General features: G+C 38.4%; 1 protein-coding gene across 9 annotated transcripts in view; it reads right to left on the bottom strand.

The window, feature by feature from the left end:
* Positions 1–11664, bottom strand: part of celf6 (CUGBP Elav-like family member 6) — a 159295-nt gene extending 147631 nt beyond the window's left edge. For all 9 annotated transcript variants that reach the window (XR_006372328.1, XR_006372329.1, XM_044133903.1 and 6 more), the window contains exons 1-2: positions 11141–11664; positions 1958–2040 (exon numbers count right to left, since the gene is read on the bottom strand). Coding sequence is in view for 7 of the 9 variants with exons in the window: in XM_044133903.1 (XP_043989838.1) it covers positions 1958–2040; positions 11141–11390 (333 nt within the window). In the remaining 2 variants the exon portion in view is untranslated. The remainder of the gene's footprint in view (positions 1–1957; positions 2041–11140) is intronic.
* Positions 11665–14457: the final 2793 nt, after the last annotated feature.

Raw genomic sequence — 14457 nt, 5'->3', positions numbered from 1 at the left:
TAGTCTACATAGTGATCTGGATAGAACTTTAACTCAAGCCTAAAATTTCTCGTCCAACAGATTTTCACTGGTTTCAATCTCTCCCACAAATAGTTAAAAATACAACAAAATTTCTCACCAACATTGCTTAGCCACTGACACATTTAGATAAACAATGACACTCCAACTGCACACACATTTTGCAATCACTTGTATAAAAAAAGTACTTCTGGCTAAGCGTCTGTTATTTTTGAATAATGTTTGCTCTTAAGAAAGAGTCAAACTTTTCTTTAAATGCCACACGTCATATTGGAATAAAATGCGCATTTGGTTACCTGACAGTCACAACGCCACAAGTGGGCTACACAATCATGTCTGCAACACTGGGTGGAGAAGCCGCCAAAATGGCAGTATTATGTGACTGAGCATCTCAAACCATTGGGCCATGACAGTGACAATGAGGCTTGTCCAGAAGTGTCACCTCTCCCAGTCTTTGTCTGTCTCTGCCTTTCTTCAGCTCCCCCTGCTTTCCTCTCCCTTCCTTCCTGTGTCTCATTCTCTCCATGTTTCAGAATCACACCCACACACAAAGACAGAACATCTTTATTAGTCGTCTGTATGCGGGCTGTGCTCAGCCTGAGATTGCAGGACTGACCCCTCGCTGCGAGCTGTACAGGGGAAATGTTTACTCAAACCCCACAGTACATGCCATTAACCTCTTTCTAGATAGAAGACAAACAAGAATGTCCCTCCATGAGGGCAATAAAGACAGGCACAGCAAGGACCATCATGGCAATCATCTCATTATGAATCTGCGGGAGGCAGTAAGGAGCCAGGAAGCTTCGTCTCCAGGGGATACCTACTCTGCTGTGTACCAGTGTGTCTAACATTCAATGAAGTATTTATGACATGCAGCAAAGTGAAATCAACTAATTTTCCAAACACATGCACAAATGCATCAGCCAGCTCTGCTTATATTTATGAACCAACCTATGTGCATAACGTCTTCCTCGTTAGTTACCTATCTCGCATCTCACTCTGTCTAACTGCAGTCCCCCCTTCCCTGGCGATGCAGAAGGATGTCCTCAGGCTGTGACTAAAGCCCCAACCAGGGAAGTTATCCTGGCAGCAAAAGGAAAGGAGAGGCAGAGGTGCCTGATGAGGAGTCCGGGCACAAGAGAAAGTTCTCCTTCTTAGGCTCCTTCAGGCAGTAATTCAATCATGCCTTGATAATTTCCCCCATGTGAGAAATGAAACCTCCTCCAACACATTGAGGACAGATAGACAGCAGAGAATTCATTCCAGATTGAAGACCCCCCTTCTGGGTGGGCTTAAGAACATACTACAGAGTATGTTTTACCTATGTCATTTTAAGAGGCCATTACTTTAATTGAAAAAGTTACCTGTTGCCACAGGCAAGTGAAGGAGAAAAGTACAACATAAGAAAAACAAGGGTAGGTATTAAAACAAAAAACACCAGATGGAGATATGCATGGTAAAAATGATTGTTTATACTTACTGTTTGATTATATGTGATAATAGAAATGGGATTCCTCAAGGCAATTAGTGTCAGCAGCAGCCATATTGCAATAGGACAAGGGAAGGGCAGCACGGGCTGTTATGAAGGAGCGCTTATCAAATATCTCTGGCGGAGTGATTAGTGTAATAAGACACCGCAAGGTGAGATAGGCCACTCAGTATTTTAGTTTGCCTGTGTATGTGTGTCTATTATAGTGTGTGAGAGCTAATTTGTGCTTCAATGCGCAAGAAATAGAGGCAGTGAAAACAAAAATGATTGAGTCTGTCCATCTGTTTTTATATCTGTGCGCCTGTGTTTAACTGTGGATCTTAATATCTACTGTGTCCCTGTGAGCCATTTATGAGCCTCGGAGAGTGAAATGATTTTTATGTGACTGCAGACTTTAAAAGTAGTCTGTCGGTTTTAGCCTGTGACAGAGGGCAGATTGGGGGTACTTACCCCTGGCAGCGTCTTCTGTTCATGGAGGGCGCTTTGGGCCTTCAGTGCTGACTCTCTGGCACAGTATGTTAGAAAGGCACATCCTGTGTGAGCGTGGAAAGAGAGGAGAAATTTGATTAGATTTAAAATAATTAAATAATAATAGTTGGAATTCAGATGTTTACCAATATAATAGTTGGAGGATGTAATTATTTAGTACAAGTCATCGCCCACGTATTTCTATCAAGCTATGCTAAACAATTAAAATGTTTAAGCACATTCATCATTCTTATTAAAGTGCTTTTGATAGGATGAAAAAAAAAAAATCCTAGTGTGACCATAGTTTTCTCAAGCTGTACGTAGCAGAGAGTACGTTTTCAAAAATGTTTTTAACTTCAATAATGCATTTTTCTCATGTTAAAATCAACCACAGACCTTCCTCTGACATATTGTGATACAGTGAAATAGAAGCAACCAGGGGTAGAAAATTGTGATGAGACTAATGAGTCTCATCAGGTTGTGAAGAAACAGTTTCCACATTGACTTGTTTGTTCCTACTCATTGAGGAGAGATTTGAGAAATACTCTGTTAACTGCTTGTGCAAACCTGTATCAAAGATCAAGAAATTTGAACTTAGACTGCAGCACAATGCAGTCCAAGCTACTAACACACTGCATTGCCCCTCTCTGACTTGTTGCTGTGCAGTCACTTAGATGAGGGAAGGCTCATACACCTTTCCTTTGTGTACAAGATATACAAATGTGGCTCTTTTTAAAAATACTTTCAGTCACATTTGTTATACTTGCATTGGACCATAAAGAGCAAACCAGGGAAAGGTATAACATTCTGCTCCATAAGCAATTCAGAAATACTTGGAGAGAGGTACTTAAAAATAAGAGCTATAAAGATCCTTAAGAGGCTCTGTTATTGAGACCTAAATTTCAAAGTGCAATTATAACAGCATAGATACTAAAACATCACGTTATTCACTTTGGCTCCCCATGCAAAACTTTCCAAAGATGCCTCTGGTAAATACAATAAAAATGCATCTAACTAGTATGTAATTTTACTCAATGTTATCATACTAGTAGAGTCTCAGTCCAGCCCTATTTAGTACCATGAAAGACAAGTAGAATACCTGAGAAAAAAAAAAAAAAACAGCATGCACCTTAGTCTGATTCCAATTCAGTATTTACACAAGAGGGAACTGCTAATATTCAATTTTAATTGCAAAGCTCCAAAACAAGCCAGCTCAAATTAATGAAGTGAGCCAAACTTCACTGTTCCTTGAAAGCTTAAGCAACCTGCAAAAAGTATAACCTGCCAAGAAGAGAGATTTAAAAATGCATTCTTTTCCTCACTAGGCCAACATATAAACCTCACTGTAGTTTTACAAGTCATTGGAATTCATATATATCCCATCTAGAGGAATGTGGCTCTCTAAAGCTAATAGCTTCACACCCTCAGAGAAAAAAACATGCTGCTTCAAAAAATATTTTTTTTCGTTTTTTATGTAGCAAATCCATCAGATTAAATCTTGTTAATGCATGCATATCTTCTGATGAATGGAAAAGTGCTTGTGTCAGTCTCATGTAAAGGAGCCCAAGCAAAACTAAGTGTAAAGTGTGTCACACAGCTGTAAAACCTTGAAGTTTGTTTAATTTAAACCAAAGAGGTGATGAAAATGCTTAGTCAGACTCAACTGGAAGATTTTTTTCTTCTTTCCCATTTGTGAAAGAAATTACACCCACTGCTTTTTGATAAATGATTACTATCACAGTTACTGAGCCACAAATCAGTATGCACGGTGATGAGCTGAAACTGTACCCCCACACATCTCCTTGGGCTGTTCTTTGAAGTCAGAAAATTCAGGAGGCAGAATGTAAATACATAGTTTATGGCAAATACGTCTCTGACAAAAATGTGACAGCATTCATTAAAGGTTGAGTTGTTGCTCTGTTATGTGCTTGGCAGAGCTGACAATGGGTGACCCTGTTCAGAAGAGGTTTTGCACTGAGCAGCATAATTTCCCATTACTATATGTCACACCTACTGCCAAGGATTCCCATGGGGGACTACACACAAACATACACCCATGCAAGCTCACACACTCTCACACATTCAGACGATACTCTGCATGCCTAGCAAGCATCATCCCCAAAAAGCCAGCAGCACACTCTGGCACCTGGCCAAAAGAGCTGCGTTTTTACAACCTTCACCCACCTCCACAACTAGACAGTTACTCAAGAGGAAAAATCAACTAAATGACACTGACGAACCAGCTCGGCACACAGCAGAGCAGAAAAGTTTGGGAGCCTGGGGAAACACTTATCATCCTTTGTGTGACATTACAAAACTATTGAGCATGAACCGAGAATGTCCAGGGGGACAAGTCCCACAAGAGACTCATGAGACTTGTAAGCCAAAGGTAACACTCATCTCATTTTGCTTTTACATAATTCTGAAACTTTTTTGGTAGCAAACACTGACACACGTTGCACATAAGAGACTAACATCTTTCTTTTGTTTGACCCATTTTCTCTGTGATATCAATAAAAAATCTCGCTACAATACAGCTCTGGTGATTATAATTGGATAGAATGCTTGAATGATCTAATTTGCTAATTTGTCTATATTGTGTTGTGTTGAACCTAATTTGGTTTTTCTTCATATTTTTACCAGAATGGGTTTGATTAAACAATAAATTATATAAAAGAAAATGTTTGAAATTTGACTCATTGTATCTGACAAAAAATAAAATAAATAAAAATAACAAAGATGTGTTGGATGTAACAAACCCTGAGTCATTTGGCCCCCCAAAATAATACCTAAACCTAATGTAGAGTTAGACTAAAAAGGAGTATTACAGTCATACCTGCTGCAACATAATTAATTTAGGTTAGGACAATGAAATCAATAAAAACAATAAAACAATAAAAAACAATAATAAAAAATAATTAAAATTTATTGTTTTCTATTTGTCTCTACAACAAATAATATGTGAAAAAAAAGCATGATTGATAGCATTAAGACTGTCTTCCTGGCTCTGATTGGCTGTTTCTGACTGTGCCCGGTGTATTTCTATATATATAAGTTTATGTACTGCAGCTTTCACAGTTGTATTAATAAATTGCTTTTGGTCTCATTTGAAATTGCAATTATTTGAGAAGCTGAATTTTTGGTCTATTCAGCTGTAAGACTTTAACAAAACATTTAACAGAAATACATATCTAAAAAACATTTCTAAAATATCTGACTGTGTATAACTGATATATTTAATCTACTTCACTTTGGAATTAAATTTCTGAAAGAAGTTTTTAAATTATTCAATGTTAATTTGTTAATATGTTAAACCTGATTTTTATTTTTTTTTTATTTTTTTTTTTGCGTGTGTCATAAACCAGTATTGCTTTGTGTTTTGCTGATTCCATGTTTTTGTTTTTTTGTTGTTTTTTGTTAAATCAAGTGAAGTAAAACATGATGAAATTCCGCCAAAGTGAAAATGGGTTACTTTTCTTCCAGAGGCCGTTTTTCGTTACAGTTTACATGACTTATTGAACTGGACATCTTGTGCAGCACAGCTTTTAAAATCCTGACCAGCTGTATGATTTTCTCTGCTTCTTCACAGAACTGGAATCTCTCCAGGACTTTGAGAAAGGTTTGTATTCATAGGAGCGATGGTTCAGGGGACATCTGAAGCCTAGAGGAGTCAGTCACTTAGAAAGCCAGATGTTGAACAGATGAGAAGCATGAAGAGAAGGATGAGTGAAACAAAGAATTTTGAGTGAAGATAACAGCTGGTAGCAGGTTAGCCTGTCAATTTAAAATTAGAAGATGACTAACTGAATTGGGAGCACTTTTCTAATTTCAAATTATTACATACTATTGTGCCTATGCATGAATACAATGCAGAACCTAAAAAGAAAATCACATCATGGTCCTAAAGTAATAAAACTTTAAAAAGATTGGGGTTTCAAATTGCCTTTCTTTAATATTCAGTTGACACCATTAAAAAACGTTTGAACCACCCTTTTCAAAACTCAAATTAAACTAACATTGACCGAAGATTATAGAAATAAGTTTTCAGAATTAATTGGGGAAAAGAAATACAAGAGGAGGATTTCATAGATGGGGTTCTGAAATTAAGGCTAAGCTCTGGTGGTGGTTTGGCAGTCAGACTCCTAACTTCCTGTGATGAACAGGTTAAGTGGGGTGAAAATAATACTTACAATTTACCACACCATAATTTAAGCAAGGGACAAAAGTTCAACCAATTGTATGTAAGGGAAATGGGAAAGTAAACCCTATGAACTGGTTCAAAGAAAAAGCAAGGAAGGTGAAATTAGTCTCTGCACTTGCAAGAAACATTTTGGGTAATTACTTTAAGAACTTTTTTTCTGACAATAAAGCCTTTTTAAACAACTTGTTTTGAAATGGAAATAAGCTTGTGTTAACAACTGTGTGAGTACAGGAATTAAAAGTGATTTTGTTTGTTTGTTTGTTTTAAGAAAAAACCATTAGCTACTAAGTGAAATAACATCTTAACAAATGTGGTGAAAACCTCAGTTTACTAACAGGAACTTCTTGCAAAATACAAAATTTTTTAAATTTATTTTTCCCTGAGTATTTATCAATGTCTAATTAATGTCTTTTATTTCAGAACAAAAATTAACATTAAAACTGTCTTATAGAAATGACACAAAATAAACAAGCGGATGCTGTTGCATGTGACAAGCAAAGAGACAAATATCTTAGGATTCATCCAGCACTACCCGCATCTGACTTGGCCACACTATTACCAGCCATCGCTCCATCTCTCCGTTGTTCCATCTATCGACTTTTGAAGCGGCCTGTTCACAGCCGTTAGTTGTCTGCTTCCCTCACAGCCTCCTTTCTAATGATCAAAGAGGTCATCTGTAGACTTAAGCTCCACCTGTCACTCAGCTTACACAGTCTGTCAGTCATTTACCAGCACTTCGTCTAAAACGCCCCTGTTGTAGAGAAAGCCCAATACAAGCATTGCGCAGTGGCTCAGCTGTATTTATTGACTTAGAGTTTATTCCTCAAATTCAAAGCAAACCAAAAAAGCTGAAGAAACACTTTCAAATATTTGTTTCCAAATCACCTTTCTGCTGTGGTTTACTTTTGAAAACGTATTCTCCAAATTACTTGCTTTCCAGCAGTTTGACTGGCTATTTTTAGTCAATTACACTGCGTAGACCAACCAAGGAGAGGAGAATGGATGAGGATATTTAAGAACTCTTTGTATCTCTTACTCCTGGCTGTGTGGCACAGCTCTTAGTCCCCCCTCTCAGCATCAGAGAAGGATTGATAGATAATGCTACTCAAGCAAAAGATTTGCCCCCCACTAACATTCAGCATGTCTGAACAATGCATGCACTCTGGCACTGACACTAAGTATTATGATAATGTATGGCTCAGCAAAATGATAGATGTTAAACAGCTCGACCTGGCTGCACCACGCGCTGATGAGCACCATACACGCCGATAGTGCCAAGTCATCCCACGCAGTGCATAAGGCTCCCCAAAGGCACGCAAACTATCAAATCAACATTAAAGGAAACTGTGTAGCAACTGCGGGAGAGGACAGGCTTATCTTTTAAATAAATCTAAAAGCACTGTTAGTCATCTCTGCTCAAATGTCCAGGACGACGTGAAATGTAGTATTCCCCAGATATTCTCACAATTCCCCAGAGATCCCCTACAGAGCCAAAGTAAGAATTTGCAGAGCACAAAACATCTGTTCAGATTGTTGCAGTACTAGTCACATGAATTAGTCATAAGGAAACATGGCATGTTCCAATCTGGCCTTAAATCCATAATTATGGTGCAGTTTTGTGTCACAGCACCCGGGCAATGAAGGAAAGTAGAGCCGCAAATCACCCATTGGGAACGGTTTACTAACTGACACCTGCAGCCATACCCATCACTTACTGGAAATAAAGTCAAAGCTTTATTATGCACAAGCTGCAGTTTTAAGGTAGGTGTCTGAATGCAGAGAGCAAAGTCATTATGAAGTTCTTAATTTAAGGGATCACAAAAATAAACCAATTATCTAAATTTAGTACTTTATTACCCTCAAGTCAAATGTATGCATGTTAGACTTTAGCACATTATACCAATATTACCAATATCTACTACAACACATTATACAAATGAGACACTGAAATTAAAATTGTCATTTAATCAAATTGGAAAATTAAAGACTATTTTACAGGTTTTTGTGTGCGTGGTTGGGTCTTACAAATGAGTAATCTATTAGCAATACAACATGCAGCATAAAATGAGCAGGGTTAAAAATTAACCCGCAAAAAGTATTGAATATAATTTCTATAGGTGAGATTGTAATTTAATGCAAAACAGAAGCTTCAGAATAAGAATTTAGAAACAATACAGGAAACAAAACAGTCATACCTAATTTCACAATGGAATCACATCTGGAAAAAAGTACTTTGTCTAATTTCTTTTGTGCTTTCCTGATTCTTTGTGATTTTCCTTCGAAGCAGTCAGACTTTCTTATAATCTTTTAAAGCTGATCCTGAGTTAATTTGCTGTCTTGCTGTGGTACATTTTGCTAAAAAAATAAATAAACAGGAAATTTACACAGTGAAAGATTTATAAAAGAAAAAAACTTATGTAGAACTTCTTTCACAAGAAAAATGTTTTTAGTGAAACTTTAACCAAATACTGAATGTCAACAAAGATCTGAAGAATTATTGGAAATTCAAATTCAAATTTTATGAAATGAAAGTGAAAGTTTTATTTGAACATGTTAAAACAGAGTTATATCTTCTGTTCACTGTTCAGATAAAATGTTATGTTATGTTATGTTATGTTATGTTATGTTATGTTATGTTATGTTATGTTATGTTATGTTATGTTATGTTATGTTATGTTATGTTATGGTATGGTTCCCAGAAGCCTGGGACATTTAGGTGCGTTTCTGCTGGCTGAATGAACTCAGTAAACCCAGGAGAGCTCGTAATATTGGGGAAGCCATAATCCAAATGGGAGAAAATAAAATAAGTGTGGGATGTTATGTTTTTTATCCAAGGTTGTTTTTTTTTCAGGATCTTTCAGATAAGTTCAATTGAACAATGTGCCAGGTTCATAAAATGTTTACTGTCATGCTTCCTCTATGTAATTAATTTCTTTCTCTTTCTTTAGCTATTTCCTTCTTTTTTATCTTTCTGTTGATTCATCACAAAGCAGGCTTAAAAGTTAAGAATCATCTTCTTTTTTTTCAGTGTTGTACAGCTTCTTTTCAGTTTTGATGAATCACACATCGACGCTGCAGGAGTCTCGGATGTGGTTTGGTCCAGTAACAAAAACTAATCCCTATAATGCATGGGTGACATCTTATTAAAAACACATGCTTATGTTGCCCAAGTACTTCTGAATGTCACACAGGATGGAGCAGGCATGACACATACATCAGGGTGGCCTTGGCGGAGGATGATTTGAACGTACACACAGTTTGGCTTTGGAACAAGATGACCCTTCCTGTGGCGACTATCCTCAGGACTGTTGACATTCAGGGACGGTTGAGGATGTCCGCAAACAACATGAACACTAGGAATATTGTTTAATCGATCATCCAGAGTGACAAAACGAAACAGTAGAATGATGAGGGGCAGGTCAAGCAACAGCGGCTGATGGCTGGAGGAACAGGTGGTGCATGGATGTCTTGAGGGATGCAGACACTGAGCAGCAAGACTTAACACCGCGCTCATTCCTCCCACGAAGAGCTTAGAATTGTGTTAAGCAATGAGATCATGAACTGTATCCCCTGTCTCACTTATTACACTTAAATTTACAACCTGGTGAAACAATATTCACCTCATCATTTATTTTCATTATATATCTTCAGACGTATATATTAATATTTAAAATGATCAATTAGCATATGTGTGTAAGTATGTGACAGAGATTAGAATTATATCCAGCAGGGCATAACTGAATATTAAAGTGGGGTAAATATTTTAAATTTTGCAAACTGATCCAAAGTAACAAAGACTATTATTTGTATTATTATTATTATTATTATTATTATTATTATTATTATTATTATTATTACTGATTAATTAATTAAATATGTTGCTTTTAGTTTGCGAAGCTCACTCAAAATCTAAGAAAAACCTAAGAGATTCAAAGTTTATGAATATACATATTCTTAAGCAAACTTCAGACTATTCTTTAAGTTCCTCGCGTTTTTTTTTTTTGTTTTTTTTTGTTTTTTTTTTGTTTTGTTTTGTTTCGGTTACATTATGACTTTTTTTCTTCACTCGACCCGCTTGCTTCCATTTATTTTTATCACAAGCATGTCATTAGATCATTGATCGATCCCTGATGATCCGTGTCCTGTCTGCCTAATTACTCAGCGAGCACGGAGCCCGATCGTTTTGGACAATAAAGGGGTTGGTTGAAAGGGTGTGCGAATTTGTACAGAGCAAGCCAAAAGACGGTGGACGCTGGATCTCAGCCTCCACTATTATCACGCATTGTACTTCCTGACTGCATAGCCGCCCACGGAGCACCATTACAACACAGCTGCCATGTAAATAGTATTTTCACACAGTTAATGACACCCGAAAAGTAAGGCAGCCTATCAGCCCGCTAAAAGGTCAGAGCTGCATGCCAGCACCACCTTAATCACAAAGGCTGATTGCCTGATAATGGTTTGCATTTTCCGCTCCCGTGAAAGCATTTATTTCTATCTGACAATGGGCACCAAATGCCCATTTTTTCCCCCTTAAGTCATAGAGAAATGCGGTTGCAAAATAGCAGCATCCCGTGTACTTGCCCGTCCACTGTCCCGCCCCCTTCACTGGCCTCACCAGGAGCTTCAGCACGGGAGTCAATGTAAACACACACAAAGGCGTTTTCAGCTGTAGTATTCACGTGGACTCGCTGGACGCCGTAACAATTAACACTCCTCTTCCTACTTTCCACGTGTTGTCTGTCTATAGATGTACATCTATATAGATCACAGATAGATGTATAAGTGGGACAGACAACATAATATCTACGGTATATACTTTCCTAACCGACTGCTCCACTACTGAGTCGGGGTATTTTACATTTCTTCTACTGCTGGATCTGTACGTATTTGCACTTTCTGTCTCTTATGTGTGCTGTATCTCTCCAAGGAATCGTAAAAGTAAGGAGAGCAAAGCAACCAACCTTTATGCATTCCCGTAAACCTGTCTTTCAGTACAGTGAGTTCATATATCTTTCCGAATTCCTCAAACAGGGGTTTCAGGTCTTTTTCCTCCAGGTTTCTGGGAATCTGCCCGATGAAAAGCTTGATGGCGTCGTGGTCCTTCATTGGAATGGTGTTCTGGCCGATGGTAAGCCCGTTCATCCTGCCGGCGCTGTTCGTGGTGCTGAATCCATTCTCCTGCTGCACTCCGTTTGCAGTGACTGTAGCCATCTTTCCTCAATGGGCCGGCGGGCTACTCTCTCTCTCTCTCTCTCTCTATGTAGTCAACTGCACAGTGTCACAGTGCACACCCCCCTCCTTTCTTTATATATTCCTCTATTCTCACTCCTCCTCCGGTACGTCTCGCTGCTTCTCTTTCTTTTCTTTTCTTTTTTTTTTTTTTTTAATACAGCCTATAAAGCCCGTCGTTTGGAGTTAGTCGTGTTTACTTCATCTTGTGCTGTAAACGAATTTCCATTTTCGGGTCGCCCCAACCCCCTTCCTTTCCCAACCCACACACACGCTCACAGAGTGCCACTGTGTCCCGTAAGAACAGTTCATAGTTTATGAACAGACCACGCCCCCTCGCTGATTTACATCATGAGTTTGGTCCAGACGAATGGAAGAGGAGGATGCCTGTGCATGGCTCCCAGAAGGCAGCGTTACAATGCAAACATTTGTGCAAAGTGAAATCCGTGGGATATTTAGAGTGTGTCGCTATTTGTGAATGTTTCCACATTTTGTGATGGAGCAATCCATAATAGTGTATTTTATTGAGATTAATTGAGATTAATTAGTCAAGATTAAGGTATATGTGTGTGTGTGTACATATATATGTGTGTGTGTGCGCGCATTCTCTGAAAAGTTTCAAAAGCAGAGTCAAATACAGCAGTTTGAAATTAATTCTGCTGAAACCCTGGAGCTGCTGTTTGTCACTGTCCGTGGTGCTGAAGCCACACTGCTCTTCATAGACCGTGAAATAGATTGTTGGAGCAACAATTTCAACTGTACATGTTTGCTCTGCAGATTCTTCAAACCCTCCCTCTGCCTACCGTGCACATTTTTTTTTTCTTTTTTTGTTGGTTCTTTTTCTTACAAACAATCACACAATGATGCAGTCAGTGCCACACTTCAGAGCGGGTTTGTTTTTTTATGCAGGGGAGCGTGTGGCCCACTCGTATCTTCTAATCTCCACAGTGCACAGAAAGCTCTAATTAATGCAGATGGGAATGCAACATCAATACCAGACGAGTCTAGCTTATTCTGATAGTAATAAACATGCCTGATATGACTGTCGTTTCTGTGGATCTTCTTATGTATCAATTATTGATTTGTGTGTGGCAAGTTTGCTATAAACATGTGAAAACACTGCCTATTGCAAGTGTCTGGAATACTTAGAAGTGCCCTTTGGAGTGCTGGAGAGATTCTTCCACATCTCAGCAGTGCTGATCTGCACCTGGGCCTGACCTTCAATCTGTATGTGGAATTTGGCAAGTGATTTTTTTTTTTTCTGATATTTTCAGAGGATTAGAAATGCTTGCTCACTGAGGTGCATTCAAAAAGCAGACCTAACCTCTGCTAGGTTTTAAGTAAATGAGTACAAAAAAGATGTGATTAAATAGTAATGATCAGTTTGTTCCACCACCTTTTCTAATTAGAGCAATGAGGCAGCCTCTGAAGGAGACAAATTGATAATCTATCTATGGGGCAAATTTTCTGAAAAAAAAAAAAGGAAAGATCAGCCAAATAACGTGCAGATGCTTACAAGTGTGGGATTTTGAGTGGATTCATTCCAGCGGCAGGTGCTTCTGAATGTTTCTGAAGACCTTATTTGGTCACTTGGCAATAGAGAAGTATATTCTGATGGATGGCAGGCAGTGAGCTGTACGGGACTTTAACTCCTGATGTTTGTCAGAGAAAACCAGTCTTTTGGGGACGCTTGTGTTTGGAGAACAACATTAACATCTGGTATGGGACTTTCTTCATTCCCAATATTTATTTATTTTCTGTTTATTCGCGTCTTTGTTCTCCTCAAAAACATAATGTAGCTTTTTTTTTTCTCCTGTAATACAACAGGTTTCCCTTGGCAAAACCATCAGGGCCACAATTTCCCAGAAACACATAGCTAATTTAACTTAAGTGCCAGTTTATTAGCTTTGTGATTTTGATGTTCTGCTTCTGTCTTTTCTCTGGAAAATAGTTTCCCTGCACAGCTGTGCAGACTGTGAACTGCCTAGTAGAAAGAAATGCAGGTACTGCATGATCTGTCTAGTTATGCCCATGTGTATGCAGCCTATTTGTGCACACACAGGCAAGCACATCTAATCTAAAATGTTGACAAGGTTCTTCTTCCTGTCTGTGCCAACCTCAGCACCTAGATGAGGTCACACAGGACACATCTCCTGATTGCTCTTCTTTTCAACAGAAGAGTAGCCAGAATTACTTGAGGCTTTTATCAAGTGGAGGAGCACATACAAACAAAAGCCACATAGATGAGGAAGAAATACCTTAGGAATCTTGAAATCCTGGAAACATGTATCACTCTAATCTTTCTATTATTTCATGATAAAAACTACATTTTCACATTTAAAATCACAGCCCTACCTGAGACGGAGACTGGAGTAAGGTGTGAACATGTTAAATGTGTCAAAAACAATTTCCAGACTATTGCAAAAAATTATTTACCCCAGGGAATTTACATAGTGGAACTCCAATTTTCCACACCTGAGTGAGTGCCATTTCAGGTTTTATTACCCAAATTTTTCATACCACTGTCAAGGTGACTTGTTGGAATGTCACAGACACACCACTTGAAGCTGCTTCAAAAAATATAGTTCCCTGAAAAAGCCAATCAGTGACATAAGTCATGCATTGTGCAATAACAGGAAGGTGTCATGCACAATTCCTTCATACTGTCAGTTCATTATCCCATTAAACTAGAAAGATGGAGACTCCAAAGTTCAGCATTGTCATGCATGAACATTTTCCCCTGTCTGTTTTTCACAACATAAGTCCAAAAGGAGAGCAGGCATTGATATTCACGGCACAGCCAGCTTGAGGTGCGACAGTATTTTTGTGAATCTGTGAGTGTATATGGAAATACTGGAGCTGCCTCAAACCTCAACTGCAGTCTTTGCCTGAGGGAGGGGTACATTTGTTCCCCCCAAGACACTCACACACACAGAAAGTCGGTTGCACACACTCTGCAAGATAAAGAACCACTCACTCAGAAGCCATAATTTTCTCTTAAAAACACAATTTCTCGCCAGTTCATTTGTTTCAGTGCTGCAGGGAAAAG

The sequence above is a fragment of the Gambusia affinis genome, linkage group LG02, assembly GCF_019740435.1.
Source record: "Gambusia affinis linkage group LG02, SWU_Gaff_1.0, whole genome shotgun sequence".
NCBI classification, from domain to species: domain Eukaryota; kingdom Metazoa; phylum Chordata; class Actinopteri; order Cyprinodontiformes; family Poeciliidae; genus Gambusia; species Gambusia affinis.
The sequence above is the reverse complement of the archived record's forward strand: the minus strand, read 5'-3'. Positions and strand labels throughout refer to the sequence as shown.